We start from the raw sequence: 20,044 nt of genomic DNA, 5'->3' as shown, positions 1-20,044 counted from the left end.
ACATAGGGAAATAAAATTGACCCAAGTTCTCTTGGGGAAGCCAATTTGTGATTTCCTTCTAGGGTCAGCATACTCCATTCCTTTTGTAATAGAATATTTTCCCAAAGTCCCCTAGGGTGATTGGCACTTTTTAATATAATTCAGTGAGGAAAAGGAGGGAAGCAAATATGGCCTATCATGTTGGCATCTGTCTTGTTAAAATAATCCAGTTTCTTGGTCCAGTAGGAACTACCCTTTGAGTAACTCATTCATTTGTTAGGAAGATTTTTTTTTTTGCATTGCCCAAATAGCCAATAATTTTTAAAATAACTTTTGTAGAAAATTGAACTTTATTGCAATTTAAAAAAGACAAAGACAATTTGATAATAATGTCTGTAATTACAATATACCAGATATTTACACATAATTATACTTATGTACAGGAATGAATACAGGTTCATTACATGTAACTTTTGAAGTTACATGTCAAATTCCAGCCATTTGTGAAGATTCACAATTTAAATGTTTTTTAATAGAAACAAGCTGAAAAATACACATTTCACTTTATTGGGTACCACTATTGAGAGATATATCAAGATCTGAATAAAGAAGTGAACAATATGCATCAGTCTTAAAATTATCCACTGATGAGCAGTAGCAGTAGTATCAAGACCCTAAGTAGAATCAATAACTGGTTCATTAAAAAAAAAAAAAAACATGCCTTCAATTTGTATAGCACCTTTCTTTCAAAAAATTCAAAGCATTTCACAATTATCTCACTTGCCCTCATCACATCCTGGTGAGGTAGGCAGTGTTAAGTTTTATTATCCCCATTTTGCACATGGAGAAACTGAGGCACATGAGTTAATTAGTTTGCCCAAGTAAGTCAAGAGTTGTCAATGATACTCTGGACTCATGATTCCAAAACCAATGATTATCACTTGAAGAGCTATTGCCTCCTCTTTAAAATTGATGAAAGATGCTATTTTGTATCACTAGAAAAATTTGAAAAAAAAAAAAAAACTTTTGTATTTTTCTTTTTTCCACTGTATATTGCAGACTGATATTATAGTTTTACAGAAACTGATCAGGGAAGTACTTTTTTTGGTAAAGATTTGAGGAATTTATTTATTTATTTTAAGTAAAGAATGTCTCAATGATTGGAATTCCTTGAAAGGGTGTGTCTAGCCACTTACAACTTAATATTGTGACAATATGTCATTCATAGACCAGTCTTTTTCCAGGTAAAAAGAAATGGAAATGAATAATTTTATTTTTTTAAATTATTGATTTAGTAACCTAGTCTATAGTTTCAGTCATCTTGTACACATTTATGCATTATAAAGTCTTAGAAGGGTAGAAAGGGAGTTGGGAAGATTGTTCTATTTTCCTGATGCTGGGTAAACAGAGACATATAATTGAAATCAATTTTTCTTTTACATGTTGCTGAGTACATAATAGCTACTTGACACAGTTAATTTGAAAAAAAAAAAGTCTGTGCTAAATGCAAAGGGAAATCCTGATAGATCCTGACAGAATATAACCCCTTTTTGAAGGCAAGGACTGTTTCCGCTTCTGAGTTTCTATCTTTAATCTCCAGAACAGTCCCTGGGACATCCAGATAGTGCTTGATAAATGCTTATTGATTGAGTAAACTTTAAATGGTAAAATTTAAAATAATTAGTAATAGGCAACTATAAAAACTACCTACCATTGTTTTATGCACATAGTTATCCTGTAGATGCCACCTGCCTGTGCAATGCTAGGGAAGATTTAAAAATATTTTTTTTGCTAGTTTTAAAAAGGAAAACCTTAATGATGGATGATAAATATCTTAGGTAGCTTGGGTGTTTAATAAGTATGTTGAGACTTGTTTAAGAAACGTTCAAGCTCTTTTTGGTTTATCACTATTTTCATCTTGTGAATGGAGTTGCCATCTTTCAGGGGAAGTCTCCTATACTGCAATGCTACTTCTCAGGAGGGACAACCTAGGATAAAAGAATCACTCCATAGTAAGAAAGCACTAGATACTATTTTTAGATAGATTCAGATCTGTAATCTATGAGGGTGGGGGGATGTGTGTATGACAGTGGGAAGTTAATGAAAGAAAAGCAAATCATTAAGATAGGTAGCACTCCCACAAAGTTTTAATTTGCATTCTACAGGGGTCAAAAAGTTTCTTCCTTTGAGCTTTAATTATCCTTTAGAGTATATTAGATTATATAATTATCATATAGGTGAGTTTTTTTTTTTAAGGAAATGGATGTAATGTAATAAATCAGAACACTTTTTTTCAATCTGAACTTTCTTTTTACATTTGACAATCTTTCATGTATGTAGTAGGGGCTTAATAATGTTTATATCCTCAAGATGAATTATGAATTGTGATCAGTTATTATGGTATAGAAAAGGCAAAACAATTAAATACAAACTAATATTGTACATATTGAAAATTGCAATCATAACTATTATATTATTGAAACATTTGAATCACTAATTAGAAGTGAGTAGAATTGGATTCTCAATGTCAGATAGCTTGCACATAATCAGCCAACTTCTCTCCAATTCTTCACTCATTCCCTGGTTAGACACATTAACAATTTCAAGCCATTTGGGCACAGGTGGGTACAGAGAAAAGAGGATAAATCCCAATTAATTATAAATACAGCAGCTCTGTAAATTACTTTTTTTTTTTTTTTTTTTTTTTTTTTTGAGAAGGTATTCTCCTCCTGGTAAACCCATGTGAATAACTAAAGGAACAAAAGGATCATGTTTACAATGCTAAAGTTAGTGTGCTTCTGGATATATTTGCCTTGAAGTTTAAGATCAGAAATTGCCAGACCTGGGAGGGAACTAGATGACAATATAAACCAAGTTTTGAGAGCTAATGTTAGACACCATTCTGTTGTTCAAATATACTATTAACAAGAATTTTATCTTCCACAGAGCAGTCAATAAGACAGACTCTCATGGAACTTTTGCAGAGCAAAAAGGGTTTCCTGATGTAGTGCTAGTGTTAGGTCATAGTGCCAATGAAGTAAAGATTGTGGGTTTGATCTCTCAAAGACTGGTCACTCAATAAGCATTTTTTAAGTATTTAGGTGGAAGCATAACTATTCCCAGAACAATTCTTTTCCAAAGCCATAGACAACCAATCTCCCATAAGAGAGAGTAGGTAAAGAACCCTGAATGGCTGAATGATATTGGAAAAGCAACTCAAAATTCATTATACTGATGAAAGGCCAGTGCTATCATCATTTTAAATGGCACACATATGGTTCAGTGAAACAAGTGCTATAGGGGTGCTTTACTCTTCTTGGTTCTCTAAGGAATATTTCACCATTAGCTTGTGAATACCTTACATTTTGGCACTGGGACTAGTGCTGAAAACTTTTGAGTGGAGCTGTAGTAGGTGAGTCCTAATTATGAAAGAAGGATTGAAAAGAGTGATTGTAAAGAGGGCTGCTACTGTAAAGGAAATTGGACCAAAAAGAATAATAAAAGCACTGGAGCAGATATAGGCATCTCCCACCACAAAATTCAGCTGTGCTATTAGTTATATTTTTGTACTATTTTAAGCATTTCATAATTTTGACATTATAAATACTTTTTTAGATATTCAGGAAAGAACCACATAAGCACCTCAAATTATTTTTGTTCAAGGGAAGCCATTAAAAATAAGTATGAATCATATAGAAGAAAAAAACATAACTTTCTAATGGTCAACTCTGATGAAGAAAAATGCATGAATAAAGAACACAGACTAGAAACATTCTTCTTTGTATATCTGTCTCTATCACTATGTTTTGTTCTACTTCTGGCCCACAGAAACATAAAATGTGTAAAACCTACACAATCATTTAAAAGGTGACATAGAAGCATTTTATTTCTGTAGATTTGAAACACGGGAGTCTGAGGAATGGTAATTACCAGCCTTTTGAACACATTACACTGTGTGATGAGACAACTAGAGCATAATACATCTTTGACAAATACCCATGGTGCACAAGCAGTATACTGGCAAGCAAAATCTAATCTAATTGTACTAAGAGAAGATAGAACCAAATTGGCTGATAACTGAGAAGTACTACACGATTGTAAATCTCTTTTCCTGTGAGATTTTGAAGGGATCTGGGAGACTGGTTAAAAAAAAAAATACTAGGAAAAGTCATCAAGCACTTTACAAATCTCTGTGCCTGGATAAAATGAAGGGCAGGGATAATGAAAGTTCATTTGCACATTTATAGAATGTGAATATTCTTCTCCTAGTTCTTTTTTTCCCTTTAGTATTCTGTTAATACTGACTGGTTAACTTGAGTTTATCATGTTTTTCTGGACAGCTTTCTCAGCATTCTAATCTCAGCACTTTGGGTTATTCTATTGGGAAGATTTTGTTCAAACCATCTAATGGCACAGTGAGGTTTAAAGCATTTACAGAAAGTTACAGTACAAAACAAGAAGATATTACAGCAAAATTAGGGTTTCACTGTAAATAAAGGCCATACTATATTTATAGACGTGTTCCTATTTTCACATAAGTCACTTAACACTGAACATTATTTTAACCCTACACCCCCCAATTCCCCCAAAGCATTGTACAATAAACTTGTCAAGAAATCCAGGAAATAACCATCAGTACCTACTGGGCTCTCAGCAGCCAATGCTAATCTGGTAGAGCAGCACAAATCAACACTTTGAGAACATTATCACTATACCACACTGAGTGAGACTGACTATTACAAGGAACACTGAAAGGAAATCTTGGCATTTACTCATTTACAAAACTGCATCTCAGTCTTGATGTGAATGACTTTTAGAATTGCACAAGTCTTGAAATTACAGCCATGCTGAAATCTGTGGAGTACATCCTTTTGAAAAAAAAAAAAACACATTACTTTACTGCCTGCTGATTCCATGCCTAGAACCACAGAAATAACTAAAAAGAATGGAATAAGATAACTACTATGTTTTCATTGGCTGTTGCTGTCTTGGGGAGTCACCATGCATTGGCTCCATTGTCATTTCTCACATTTACCTTTTTTCCCCCTCCTTTTTTAAAGCTATAGGCCAAATCTCCTACTGTACACATATCTGAGGAGTATATCTATTTACATTTTCATTGTCATTCTCTCAATGACACAAAAAGGAAAAAAAAACTTTTGTAAACTAGCAGTTAAAACTTCTCAATGGGGATTATACTGTAGCAGGGAAAATTAAGAAAATGTAGGTGATATTGAAGAATTAGAATGTTTTCATATAAGAAAAGTTTAAGGAGTCAGAATTCCTTAAGAAAGTTTTTCCTTTAAATCACCATATGTTAGAGAATATGTTACAGTCTTGCTTCTCTGACAACAGTTCAGCTAATCTCTCAGATGAACATTCAGATGGCACATTACCGACTGCTTCTCATTCAGTGAGTGCCAGGGATATGTGTAAGTGATAACCAGGTGCTTGGTGCTTTCACTTTGTAAAATACCAGTTGAAAAAAAGAATAAATAGACAGAATTAGAAAAATTAAGAAAACATGTTCTCTAGAATAAATAGATGCTGTCCCATATTAAAGTAAAATGACAATATTGCTTTGTGTTGACAATCAGCCATTAATTTTAGCACCTAATTAAACATAGTTCCTTGGATTTTTGTGACAAGGCAGTTAAAATAGTGATCATCACCTTTCACCTAAGGAAAAGTTATATTTTCAAATGTTTTAAAAGAACTATTGACATAATTTACATTAGGATAGGAGATGCAAGAATAAACATTAGATTATTTTTTGGGGAAATTGCTATTTTTTTTCTCTAGACTGTAATTTGTTCCTAGAAATTCTTTAAACTCATTTTATGATAAAATTTCTATTCAAAAAATATAATGGGAATAAAAAGTTAAATTGGAATTTTAAAATAAATCCAGTTTAAACAATAACAACAACAGAAGAATATCACTGGCTCATTTCCAGGTGAGGTTGTAATTCTGATATACAGAAGAATTGGACAGATCTCTCATATATCTAAAGAACTCTAATATAATTCATAAAAAGAAATAACAACTGATTTGCAAAAGGGATTCTTCATGTATATTTGAATTTTAATAATGTTGGATTTGGTAGAAGTGATCAGTTTTTCCAGATTTTCATCCAACTATGGTAGAAGTATGAAAAATGGTATGAATATTTTATTTGTTGTTTAATGTCCAAAAGGGAACAATAAAGGCAAACAACAATTGGGTCTAATATCCAGCCAAACTCCTCTTTATATCCTGTCCTCAATAGAAATCATTGTGCTATTATCCAATCTTTTAGAGTGTGTGTCTGTGTATGTGTGTGGGGGGGGTGGGGTGGGAGTGTGTGTGTGTTGCTTTTAATCAGGTTCTCTGAATCTTCTTCTACAACCTGTTAATTAACTGACAGACCTTACATCTCCCTCTGTCAGGGGTCCTCAAAATCAAGAGATGTTTAATGCATATCTTACCGATCTGATACACAGAATCTATATTTAAAAGCTATTAAAGGGGAAAAAAATGCAAAAAAGAGGGTTTCTCTCTAAAAGTTTTGTCAGGTTCAGTACCAAAATTACTCTTCCTGTTGTTAAGAGATGCATTTAGAGATGAATAATAACTTCTTGAGGCCAAGAGGTGATAATTAAGTCCATTATTTATGGAACTGCCTAGCTGGCCAGGAATATGTGACAATTACTATTAACATATATTGAATGAAGACCCTATACCCTATACAAGAACTGATGGGCCTTTTAAAGTTCCTAATTCATTAACTATGAAGTGCTTAAGTCATGACTTGTGGTCACAGATATTTGGATACAGTAAAGATATTTTCAATTACTCCACAGCATTGGCTCTCTAGGAATGCTGCCATTTATCCTGTACTATGGAAATGTAATTTGGACTAGTTTACTCTCTTGCTAAGTCTATTGTTGTACTCCTAATGTCTTAGCAGGAGATCTGGTTTCTGAAGATATAAACCCTATGCTTGATTAGCTAATCAGCTAATTCCCCTAGAAATAAGTCTTATTTCAGAATTGTAAATTTAACTAAATGTATAGAACAGTCATGAAATCAAAGAAATGATTCCACTTGCTGGAAAGCACATCTATGAAACTATATATTTTTTCAAGCAGTATTAGCCTCCCGATAACTTTCATTGTTACAGAGAGGGGGAAAATAGCACACATTATGAAACCAAAAGGGTGACAATTATTAATAACAATACAGAATAATTTCCTCCTTTTCTAGTGGTCAGAAGAACCTGTGGTTTTCCAATGACTGTAAATCATCCTTCACAATGATACCAATAATGAGATTTCTTCTTGAATTAGGAAAGGAAATCTTTGAATGGTCATTTTGTAAGATCTGAGTGGGTACATGTAAGACCAGCTTGGAGCAGAACGGGTTCTTCCTTAAATTGTGACAACTGGCTTCAAGTTAACATAAAAAGTAGGAAATGCCTAGTTGCTCATCAAAATCTGTTAGTTAGGCAGCATAATCATTGAACTATAATAACCTGAAAGAAATAACAAATAAGCACTTACTGGGAATAGTGACAATTGGTAGGAAGATTCCTTGTCTTCTGTGCAACTGTTTCAACCAAGTATTTCTACAATTTTGTACCTCAAAATATTAGTACCGATGAGCAAAATACAATTATTTAATTATTTATTTACTAAGGTGATTCTGACCAGCAGCTCAATGTACCATTTTAAACCTGAATCTTTAAAACTCTCAACTCTTACATATGTGGTTGGAGTAAGGTTTAAAAAAAAAAAAAAACTACCTGTAATTAACTAGCCTAGATGTTTTCTGAGTTTTTTGTTCTTTTTGAAGATTATAAATGACTTGTAAGATGGAAATAGTTCATTTACATAATTTCTGATATTCTTTAGGGGCTAGGCACAAACCAAAATGCTTTAGATATTTACATACTAAAAATAAATGCTTACAAATGCTCTATTGAATCTAGATTAATTTCTGAGAATGACTTACTCAAGCCAGTCAATACTCTTATAATATGGACAGAAAAGGTACTTTGAAACACACATTTGTGTTCCCAGCCCTTCAGAGCCAGACAGTGTGGCCACTGTCCAAATATGTGGTCTGTGTCCAAACATAAAGATTAAGGCTCTCTGTTTGAAATAATGAGTTCCCGGCTAATTAAAAAGAATTCTTTAAGTACCATAACATTCTTAAAACACTGAAAAAATTCTGAATCTTCTTAAAATACCGAAAAAAGTTTTTGACTAGAAAAATAAAATAAAGCATCTAAAACTGAATTCAAGTACTTTTGTTGTAAGCCACTAGTAGAGTGCCAACATAGGAAGTGACAAAACTCTGAAGAGACTCACAGAAAATCTCCTATTTGCGTGCTGGAGTTTGAATCCCCAGCTGCTGAATAAGCAACTCCCTGAAGAGCACTGAAGATTGGGATGGCAAACACATTAGCCGTAGTTCAAATAGGTCTAAGCTGGAGTAAAAATCCTGAACTTTAGGGGAGAAAATCCTTGGGATGAGTTGTTCAGTTTGAAGGTGAGAAGAAAAACAGCCACACATTTAAAATTTTTCAGCAGGTAGCAAAAACAATGAACAACTGGCTCTTCTGAAAGGCAGTATTTTAGGCAAGTGCTATACATTATAGTGAATATGGTTCATTTAAAATATATTGGACATCCTTGGGAACCGCCAACATTTTTATCTTCACTGCAAGAGGAAATGAACCATTTTAGGGAGGAGGATGAAACGTTTGTTTATTTTTATTATATATGTGTGAATGCATATCTGTGTGTACCTTATTGCTTGAGAAAGTTGGAAAATGGTCACTGCCCCTCCATTGTTTTCAGTTCTCTAAAGCAATGCATATTTTGTGATTTATTATGACTTTTTGTTTTTCTTCAAATAGAGACACATTTCCAAACTGCTGATAGTATAATGTTAAAAAAAATTTTGTCTTCGCATTAAAGTCTGGTGATATCTTTGCTCTGTTGTAAGTCCCCAATACTCTCATAGTCATTTTCTTTTGGAAAAGTGATGTGGTTACCATTGGCCATTGACACGGTCTTTTCTTCATCCTTGTTTAATGACTGTATCGCTTCATAGTCAGGCTCTGGCTCCCCATTTGAATGGACTCCGGGGGGAGGCAAGATGTTTGGGTTTTTCTCGAAGTCCCGTACTGTAGCGTAGAGATCATTACCAGACGACGGTGATCTCTTTGGAGCTACCTCTTGAATACAGGAGTAAGTGGATTCTGGCACTTTCAGAGTCTGTCCTGGCTTACTTATAGATGAGTACATTGCAGAAATCTAGAAAAGAAATCATTATTTGAATCATTAACTGCTTTTGTATGTCTTTTCTCCCAGTCCTTCCTCATAGTACCTTTTAATGAACTGTGGGTTCATCTATGAGTGCTTAAGCACCCTTAAGGACAGTGAATAGAGCTCTGGACCCAGAATCAGGAAGACTTTAGTTCAAATATGGCCTCAGAAACTTACTGATTGTGATCATGGGCAAGTCACTTAATTTTTGTTTGCCTCAGTTTCAACTGCAAAATGGGGATAATAATAACATCTGTCTCACAGGGAATGAGATGATAATTGTCAAGTCCTTAGCACAGTGTCTGATATATTGTGAGTGCTATATAAATATTAGCTTTTGATTATTCTTATTATTTACATATTTTTGAGATATGCTTCTTCTATTGGATCTATCTATATATATACTTTTTTGGTTTGTCCTTAATTAAGTTAACAAAGGAATAAAATAGCAAAGGTGATTCCTGAGGAGGGTGGGAAGGAACAAGTATTTATTAATCACTTATTATGTGCATGCACTATGCTAAGTGTTTTACACATATTATCTCATTTGATTTTCAGAACAAGCTACTGATGACAGGACTAAATTTTAACTCCTTAACCTGGCATTTAAAGTCATCTATATAACTAATCTTTCAATAGTCTCGTAGTATTTTTTTTTTCTTTTGCTGAGGCAATTAGGGTTAAGTGACCTGCTCAGGGTCACACAGCTAGTAAGTCTTAAATATCTGAGGTCCTTTTGACTCAGGTCAAATTTTGATTTGAACTCGGGTCCTCCTGTCTCCAGGAGCCTCCAGCTCTATCCATGTGCCATCTAGTTGCCCCTGACTTTTTAATATTATGTCCAATTATTCCTCTTCCTAGACTTTGGTTGCAATGAAACTAGCCTGCTAGCCGTTTCCCACAAGAAACATTCATTCCTATTTTTGCTTCCTTTGCAAAGATGGTCTTGACAAGTCTAGAATTCATACCTTGCTCATTCCAGTCTTGGGCTCAATTCAGGTGCTACCTTTCTAATCCTCTTGCTTGCTCTCTCTTAAAATGACTTCATCTTACTTTATCTTTCTAAGCTGTATTCATCTCTTCCTCCCAGTAAGAATGTAAGCCCCTTGAAGGTAGATAGTACTTGACTTTTGTCAAGTCAAATATAGGTAACAACACATAGAACACTTAGGACTCTGTTGTTACCATTAGTACAATCCTATCATACTATTTAACTATTTCCATTTTAAAGACCTTGTGGGAGTGATTCTGGGATTGGGGTTTATGCTGAAAATGAGAGAATCACACCAATGTCCAACATGCTATTGTTAAATCAATGACAGAATGAGTGTGTGTGTATGGATATGCACACATCTATGTTGTATAAAAAAGAATACTGAACTGCAATAAAAAACTGAGATTATAGCTCCAGCATTAATGCTGGAGCTATAATCTCAGTTTTTAGAGTTATAAAGTATTACAAACAGAGCTTCTTAAATTTTTTTCCACTAACAACCCCTTTTCATCCAAGAAATTTTTATATAACTAGGTATATAGATCTATAAAATAGATACACAAATCTAACATTTACTGATGATAAATTATAATTCTGTGACTCCCACATTCATTTACAAGACTCCATATGATGTCACCAACCACAGTTTAAGAAATTGAAGGTTACAGAATATAATTGAAAGTTCCTACGAACCTACATAACCACATATACATTTGATGTTGCTATAAATATAAATCTAGGGAACAATGGTTAGTTAATCTTTTGATAAGTCCTAAAGTCATTTTCAAAACTATTAGCAAATTAACTTGAAGATTTATCAATCCCAAATGAGAACCTAAATGTAGAAATTGAGGTAGTAATGGTGTCAGTTCTTAATAGAATGCTTTACATTGCTTTATGGAATATTACCTCATGTTATATTTCTAGCAGATTTGTGAAATATGCACAACAGGTGTTTTATCTTTATTTTATAGAAGCAGAAACTAAGACTCAGCGTGATTTGCCTGTGATCACATGGCTCGTAAGAATAAGAGAGCATTTGATCCCAGCTCTTTCTGTCCAGTGCTCTAAGTGGTAATTTCACTGCCTTTCATGGTATCATATATTTGGTATAATGTGATATATAAATCTTTCTATTGTAGGCAGAAACATTTCACAATGATAGAAAAGCATTTTCTTGGAAAGATTTTTGTTGGTATAAATGGAAAATATATTTTGGGCAATAATGTAGGCAAGCTTCAGACCTCAGAAAGAGGTCGTGCCCTAAAATTTCATTTTTTAAGTCAGCTGTTTGGAATTCAGAATGCATTTTCCCATTAAAAATATGTCATAAATGGTGGATATTGGGTTCCTGGCTCAGCCCACAAGATTCTATTTAACTCATAATGAAAGGGAAATAGCAGGACAAAGCATTATATCAAATGTTAAAGTGTTTTAAGTGTATTATGGACTAAATAGAATTTGATGGGCTAACTTGGGGTTCTAATATGATTTTATGACTTTATTAAGGGGAGAATGTAAAATTGACAAGAACACTTCTCCCTTTGCCACCATCTTGCATGGCAAGAATTTAGAGATCCTGGAAATATGTTCCTTTTTTATGTCTTCCTCCCCCTGCCCCTGCATTACTGCTGGGTTGCCTGAGACATGGCAATGGGGCAGAGAATGGTTCATGAAATACCTCTTGTTCTCTCTGGCTTTAGATGAAAACTAACTTTGATGCAACGGTATTTCTTTCAATTTTTTTGTGGGAAGGAGTAGTAGTGGTGATGTTAGGACCTATGATTACATTGGTGTAGTATATATAGGATGCATGCATGCATTCAAGGATGCATATAATTTTAATAAGTCAAGTGTTTATAGTATCATAAAAGTACAGAATGTTAGAGCTAGGGAAGGTGGGAGGGGGGAGGCAGACTTTAAAGGTCATCTAGTCCAATTTAAGGCCCAGAGACATAAAATGATTTTCTCTAGTTCACACAGTAAAAACCTATCAGAACTGAGCCTGAACTTCAGATTCTGGCCTCCCTTTCTCCTGCCTTCTTTTATTATACCATAGTGAGAATTCCTGTGACTAGAATACTTTCTCATTTAGACTTTTTTCCATTAAAAAAAAAGGGGGTTTTACATGCATAGAGTTATTTTCATAAAAGAAAAAATATTTATGGATAATATAATTTGTGAATTATTGCCAGCAAGAAAACTATTAACTAAATTATAGGTTTTCTTAAGTTAATAGGGAGTTTAAATTGTGAGGGATATTGTATCATTAGATGATTGATCATGGATTTAGAATTGGAAGGGATCTTAAAAGCTATCTAATTTAACTTCCAAATCTTACAGATGGGCAAACTGAGGCTCACACAGGTTTAGTGAATTAGGATCAGATAGGCAGAAAGTATCTGAGTTGGGATTAGAACCCAGTTTCATTATCTCCAAATCAGTCATCCTTTCCACCCCAATATACTTTCTCCCATAATTTTTTGTAGATTCCATAAATCACTACATATATAATAACAATATGTAGTGATTTATATAGTTAATATAAATGAGTGATTTATGATTACCAAACATTTTCATTCTTATTGTAGCCTTAAAATAATGTAAGGCAAGTGCTGAATTAATGCTGTTTTATATAGAAGATGAAATTGAGATTTAAAGAGATTAAATGACATCCAAAGTCACAGAATGGGTGAATGGCAGGACCTAGTCCAATAACTTCCAAGCTCAAGGTTCTTTTCATTGCTTTATTCTTTTTGACAATAAACTGCAAATGTCCAGAACTGATAAAATATTTCTAAAATCAATTACTTCAGATGTGGGACCTAACTAAAAAAGTCAATCTTTAAACAAGGAAACTTATTTAACAAACACAATTTTTTCTCTTGCTGCAGGCAACATGGCATAGAATTTACATATCTAAATGGGAGACATACAATACACATACACACACAACATATATATTTTTATATATATGTTGTGTTCAGTTGTTCATTTATATCTTTGTAATACTGTGGCCCATATTGTACATGAGGTGGTTTCTTTTGTTTGTTTGTTTTTTAGCAAAGATACAGATATGGTCTGTTATTTCCTTTGCCAGATCATTTTATCAAACAGAATTAAGTGCTATTAAGTGTCTGGGTCATAAAGAATAAGATATGACTGAGATGACTGAACATCACCACTATCTAAATGATCTCTATAGTCTTTAACTATAATTATAAGAAAAACAAGCATAATAATATTATTAAATTATAGACAAGAAAGAGTAAACAATATCCACTATTTTGTGGCTTGTATCATTTTGGAGACAGATGATAGAGGTCTTAGGTAAATAGGAGTTCTGGGCTAAGAGTCAGAAAGGCTTGAATTCAAATTCAACCTGTGACATTTAGCACTATCATTATATGCAGGTCACTTAACTTCTATTTGCCTCAGTTTTTCCATTTGTAAAATAGGGATAATATATAGCATCTATCTCCCAATGTTGTTCTGAGGATTAAATACGATAATAGTTGTAAAGCAATTAGCACTGTATCTGGCACATTGTAAGCACCATACAAATGTTAGAAATTAGTATTTTTGTGTTGATTTCTTTTCATTTGATTTCAAAAGTCTTATGCTATATAGTTTAAAGAGTTATCTGTGTGTCTCTGGCACTCCTAGAAAGATATACATATCCAGGAAATTCCCTATGGTAATAGCAGGCAGCCATCCAAGAAAACATACTCAATCACATCCTTAGCATTGTCTACCATGAATATCAACAGTAACTTAATTTCCTTTGGTAACAAGGGAATGGATGCACTGTACTGATTAAAAATTGCTTCAGGTATTATGAGTCATGGTTGGACACGAGTCAAAATATCCTTGATTACCTGGCATTATTTTTTGACATAGTAATTCATCCATTTCACAAAATCTAGGAAAGAAATGAGCATGTTTTTCTGACAGATGCTCAGCTTCCCAATTGCCAAGGGATATTTTCTTCCCCTCCACAAATCCACAAATTTCCAGCTGGTCTAAGAGTCTTCTTAATGCAGGTTTGCTGTTTGTTTATTGGTCATTGGCATAAACTCTGTTCATTTCTAAAAGGGGTGTTGTCTCTAAACTCCTTGTCTACCCAGTGTATAAGTGTCTTAGAAATCTAGGAATGAATTTATGAAATTTGTGTGACCTGGCAATTCTTTTTACCTGTCTGAGTCTACTGCTTCATCTGTAAAATGCAAGGATTGGATTAAATGAACTCTAAGGTCCCTTACATTTCCCATATCTTATGATTTAATATGATTTTCTCCACCTTTATCTCACTCCCATTCCAACCCCCCAAAAAATCAACATGGCAAATCTGTAGGATATTTTGCTCTTAAAATAACAACTCATATTTATATATCACTTAAAGTTAGCAAATGTTTTACATTTATTATTTTTTCTGAAGAATAAGAATTATAATAGAACAATATCTTTGGGAATTTTGGAAGAAAGTGCTGTTACTTACAAGGTATGTTCCTTTACAATGATCCTATAATTGGGGTAGTGCCAGTATTATTATTCTCATTTTACAGGTAGAAATATAAAATTCATCTGAATTGCAAGATGGCTATTCATATGAAAAGTATATGAAGGTTTTATTAATCTACGTATAACTCAAAATTGTGATAGATTAGTGTGGGGGGGAAGCATTGTCTAAGAATATATAAAAGGTACTATGTCTGGTTTTGGGTACCACATTTAAAGTCATTGTTAAATGAGAAAGCAGCCAGAAGAGAAGAAAAAAGATGCTTCAAAATCTATGGGGATCAACTAAAAAAACTGGGCATATTTAACTCATATAACTGAATGACTGTCAAATGTTCTGACCCCAAAGAGAATGAGCAGCAATGGGAAAGAAGTTGAAAGAGGAAAAGTTAGGTTTAATGCAAAGAAAAAACCTCTTAGCAGTTAGAATGAACAAAAAATGCAACAGGTAACTTTCAAAGGGTCCTTACTGAAGATTTTGGACTAACTTTTGGGGTTTGTTTTGGAGGGGAATACTGCCAGGTATGGGTTAGACTGAAAATCTGGGATTCTATTAATTATGTTATACGCAAAAATATTTTTGGATGAATTCATGGATTAGATCCCTCATGCCCGCTGAAATAGCTATTGGAATATTCTAAACAGGAGAGAAACATGGTTAAATTAGGAAAATTTTTTGGCAGGTAGGATTATTGGATCTCTATGGATGTTCCTTGAGAGCAGGACTTTTAAAATTTTTTCCACTTGGGATCCTTTTCACCTGAGAAATTTTTGCAGGATTTTGAGTATGTAGGTATATAAAATAGGTACCTATTTTATAGGTACACAAATCAAACATTTACTAATAATAAATCATAGTTTTGTGACCTCCCCATTCAGTTACACAACCTCGTGTGGGTCACAAGCTATAGTTAAAAAAAACTTTGCTTTAGCAAAACTGTTAATTCTTCCACCTCTCGTGGAGGGAGTTGAGTATTTAATTTTCTAGCATGCCAAACTTCCACTGGCACAAGGTTGGGTCTAAATGTCATTGGCTCAACCAAGCCAGGAGAAAAGCACTTTGTTTATCTATTAGAATACATTTTATAGGAAGAAATCTTTCCCTCTTCCCTTTCATTTGCTGTCTCAGTTCTTCTTAGTCATATCTTTTCCAATAATTATATTCCTTTTATTATGAGTTACTATTTAGCTTTATATTTTTGTTTTTTCCCTCTATGCTCAACTTTTCAAATGCTTTATCATACATAAAACAGCAGCAGAAAGAGCTAAGAGGCTCAGGAGAGTCAGAAAGTTAGCCCTTTTACTTTTTTTTTCAGTCCTTTCTCAGTAGAAATTTCTCTCTCTGATCTCAATGACTCCTGCCTTGTACCTTCTGCAATGTGGACAATTCCATCACCAGATCTCTTTTCTTCTTGATTCAGCTGCTTTTGTATCATTACACATCAAGTGGAGAGTGGGAATAGCATCTCCTACAGTTCTTCTACTACATCCCCTCCCAAACTTACAACTGCTAAGTCTGTGCTTTTCCTCCAGAAGCTGTACCAATGAATTGATTTGAAAGTGGAGTGAATGGTGTTAGGTTGAAGGCATATGTGAATAAAAGCTGTCAAATAAAGTCAAGAAGAAAGATGGGTAACAGTTTAAGACAGACCTTACTGTGATAAAATCCCTTTTCTAGTTCTCTCCTTCTGTAATGTTATCAACTAAGGGGATACAATCTAGAGGAGAAAACTGATATTGGCACAATATCTGACACACAGTAGGTGTTTAATAAATGTTTATTGACTGACTATTCCTTCATGTGATTTATACTTTATTCAACCTTGTCATAAGCTTGGGAATTTGCCTAAGACATTCATCTATCTCTTTTCTTTTTCTGCATTCTCTTTCATAATGATGTCATGAGCTCCCATAATTCAGTTATAATTTATGTGGGCTGTCATTTGCAAGAGGATTATACTTGTTTGTTATACCCCAGAGGGAAGAACTAAAAAAGATTAGAATTTGCAAGGAAGAAAATTTAGGTTTCTTATAAAGAAAAAGCAAAATAGACTTGCCTTTGGAAGTCACAAAGACCTTTTCTATGGACATCTTCACGGAAAAGTCTGATGATCACTTCTGGGGTAAATTATAGAAGGAATGTTTGTTCTGGACCATCTCTGCAGTCCCTTTCAATTCTGGGATTCAGTGATTCTGAATCAGAGGACTTGTAACTGGTTCTGCTAGTACCTAACACATCATTTAACCTTTTGGGCCTAAGTTTTGTTGGTGGAAAAATGAGAGGATTACATCTTGTCAATCAACTAATCTTCTCTGAACAAAAATGCTCCATATAATATTACAACATGTGGACATACAACTACTGATAATCTCTAGTTTTCTGCCTGACCCCCTTTAGACCATTCTTTAGAGCAGTAGTGTCAAACTCAGAGAGAAACAGTCACTAAACCATACATAAGGATCTCTTCAGTACTGACTGGGAAAATCATAACATAAACCATGTTCTACTGCATTTTATTTATTTTGTTAAATATTTCCCAATTACATTTTAATCTAGTACTGACTTACTGAGCCACAATATGGGCAGCATGTTTGATATTTGGCTATATTTGAATGTATTGATCCTTTCCAAAGCCTGCCTTCAAGGCTGAGTCTTTGACATTACTCTTTTCCTACCAGAAATCTCATTCCTCTTTCCCCAATTCTTTCTTATCTTGTTACTTATCAGTCACTCCTGGTCAGGATAAAATGTTCAACGCCAAAGTCATATTCCTATTAGCATGCTTAAGATGGTATTTGCCTACAGTAGATAAAAAAAAAATTTACAAGGCATTTACTTGGGGAGAGTAGGTACTTGTTTGTCACAGGGATTTATAATTAGTAAAGCTGTTTTATGCTAATCTTTCATGAGGTGTAAGGTAATGTCTAGGGCTTTTTGCTGCTTAAAGCTTCAAATAGTGCTTGGTTCCCATTAGGTATATAACACATTTGTGGAATGAATGGTTGCAGAAACCTACCTCCTCTTCTGTAAGAGTCGGGTCTTCCTCTCGAGACTTGTAAGACAGCGAACTAAGTCTCTGTTAAAAAGAACAAATACACATCAAGACGAAATACTGTGAAACTTAGGATTCAGTCTTCCATTTACATAAGCAATGGAATATTTTGCTCATAAAAATTCTTTTCACATTATTAACAGCTTTCCAGATAAGCTACCATAAGGCTTTGGGATTGGGTTTGATAACTTGATCCTGAACAATAACTTTCAATATAAAGGGATGTAAAGAAACTGTGCACTTCAGTAACTCTCTGACCTATTAATTAATCTGCTGAGATGATACCTGGTAAAATCTTCTTCATATTTTTATATGATAATAAGTTAAAATAATCCACTAAATTAGGGAGGATACTGTTTCAATTACATCATGATAAGTGTAGCTGAACGGGATAACCTTTTAAAAATATAGTACTTCTTTAATAATCTTATGGAATTTACATATCAGCACCTTCAATTCAGGAAAATTGTCATGCCTTCTTTTAAAAATGTATTATTTCTTTAACAATCTTACAGAATCTGCATTACCAGCTTCTTTGATTCAAGAAAATTGTCAAGACTTTTGGAATCTTTTCCTAATTCCATGGATATAGAAATCATCTTGTCAGAGTATGAAATGTGACCACACTGTGAGGGACCATATGTTGATATATTAGGAATATTTGACTCATGAGGAGGGCTGGATTGTTCCAGACCAAAGCTTCTTAAACTGTAGGTCACAACTCCTGATTGGGGGTTGTGAATGATTTGGCAACAGCAAACAGTATCAAATATTCTGCCAAGATTTATTTCTTTATATAAAAATAAACAAGTACATTCATGTCATTACTATGCAAATTTGTTTTCATCTTTAATAAATGACAAGATTTTATGCATATATATACATATATATATACACACCAAAGAATTGTTTATGATTTGTTATATTTTTATTATAACCAAATGTTTGATTTGTATAACTGTCTTATATACCTATATAACTGGGGTCACATAAAAATTTCTCATGCAAAAAGGGGTTGTGCATGGAAAAAGTTTAAGAAGTCCTCTTCTAGAAGACAATCAAGTATCACAAGTCTCATCTGGGTGGACTGAATAGAAATTTCATTCTATATTTTATAGCGTGGACTAGTTTGCAGGTGAAGCCTGGGACAGCTACATGGCATAATAGATAAAATGCCAGGCCTGAAGCCAAGAAGATTTATCTTCCAGAGTTCAAATATGTCTTCAGATTTTTACTAGCTGTGTGACCCTGGGCAAGACACTTAAAACTGTTTGCCTCAGTTTCCACATGTATAAAATGAGCCAGGGAAAGAAAGGGCAAACCATTCTAGTAGCTTTGCCAAGAAAGCCCCAAATGGGGTCACAAAGACTTGGACATGACTGAAAAGACTGAACAACAACTAAGAAAGAGGAATGGGCTAGTTATTAAACAGAGGCTTTGAGTATAATAAACATTGAAGGAGAAGAAGCACCCCACCAAAAATGGCAATTGTAAACAAAAGGAAAATCCTTTTCTATTTATAGAGTAGGAAAGACTACTAGATTTTCACACTAATATATAATCAAACTGTTTTTGTTTGATCTCCATCCATGTGTCTTGCTGTGTAAGAGAAGACCAATACATTGCATTTTACTTTAATAATAGTTATTTTTATTAAATTATTTTAATATTTTAATTATATTATTTTCATAATAGTTGACATTTAGTTTATCGCACATTTCAGTTTACAAAGTACTCAATAAACATTATATTCATTCTCACAACAACCTCCTTTTCTATGTAACATAAGTATTATCATCCACATTTGACTGATAAGAATATCAAGGAAGAAAGAGTCAAAGATCATAAATATCAAATCAATCATGCAAGTATTACTTTACTGTATGTGGGGGAAGAGAGAGAGAAGATGAGAGAGAATTTGGGTGTTACCTGAGACAGTACTATAGGGTCAATATCATCTTGGGCAACCAACTGGCCCTGATACTCAGTTTCTTAATCTATCAATGGGATTAATAGCTCTCAATGCTACCTACTTCTGCAGGTTATTTTGAGGTTCAAATGAGAATGTATTAAAAGACATTGTTTGGTGCAATACTATGCGGCATAGGACAGCATATGGCTATATCATGTTGATGTGAGTGAAGACAAAAGCAAAACAAGAATGGAATGTTCATATATTTTATGGA

General features: G+C 33.8%; 1 protein-coding gene across 3 annotated transcripts in view; it reads right to left on the bottom strand.

Moving 5' to 3' along the window:
• Window positions 1-310: 310 nt before the first annotated feature.
• The window catches only part of PAG1 (phosphoprotein membrane anchor with glycosphingolipid microdomains 1), a 211,355-nt gene continuing 191,621 nt past the window's right edge, over window positions 311-20,044 (bottom strand). For 2 of the 3 annotated variants that reach the window (XM_012541246.3, XM_031946227.1), the window contains exons 9-10: window positions 17,823-17,882; window positions 981-9,281 (exon numbers count right to left, since the gene is read on the bottom strand). In XM_012541246.3, coding sequence (XP_012396700.1) covers window positions 8,937-9,281; window positions 17,823-17,882 — 405 coding nt within the window. In that variant the 3' untranslated portion in view covers window positions 981-8,936. Of the gene's footprint in view, window positions 9,282-17,822; window positions 17,883-20,044 lie in introns of all 3 variants that reach the window. The other variant, XR_001120461.3, reaches the window with a different exon arrangement.

Source organism: Sarcophilus harrisii, chromosome 1, assembly GCF_902635505.1.
Source record: "Sarcophilus harrisii chromosome 1, mSarHar1.11, whole genome shotgun sequence".
Taxonomy (NCBI): domain Eukaryota; kingdom Metazoa; phylum Chordata; class Mammalia; order Dasyuromorphia; family Dasyuridae; genus Sarcophilus; species Sarcophilus harrisii.
Note: the sequence above shows the minus strand (reverse complement) of the source record. Positions and strands in the feature narration are given on the sequence as shown.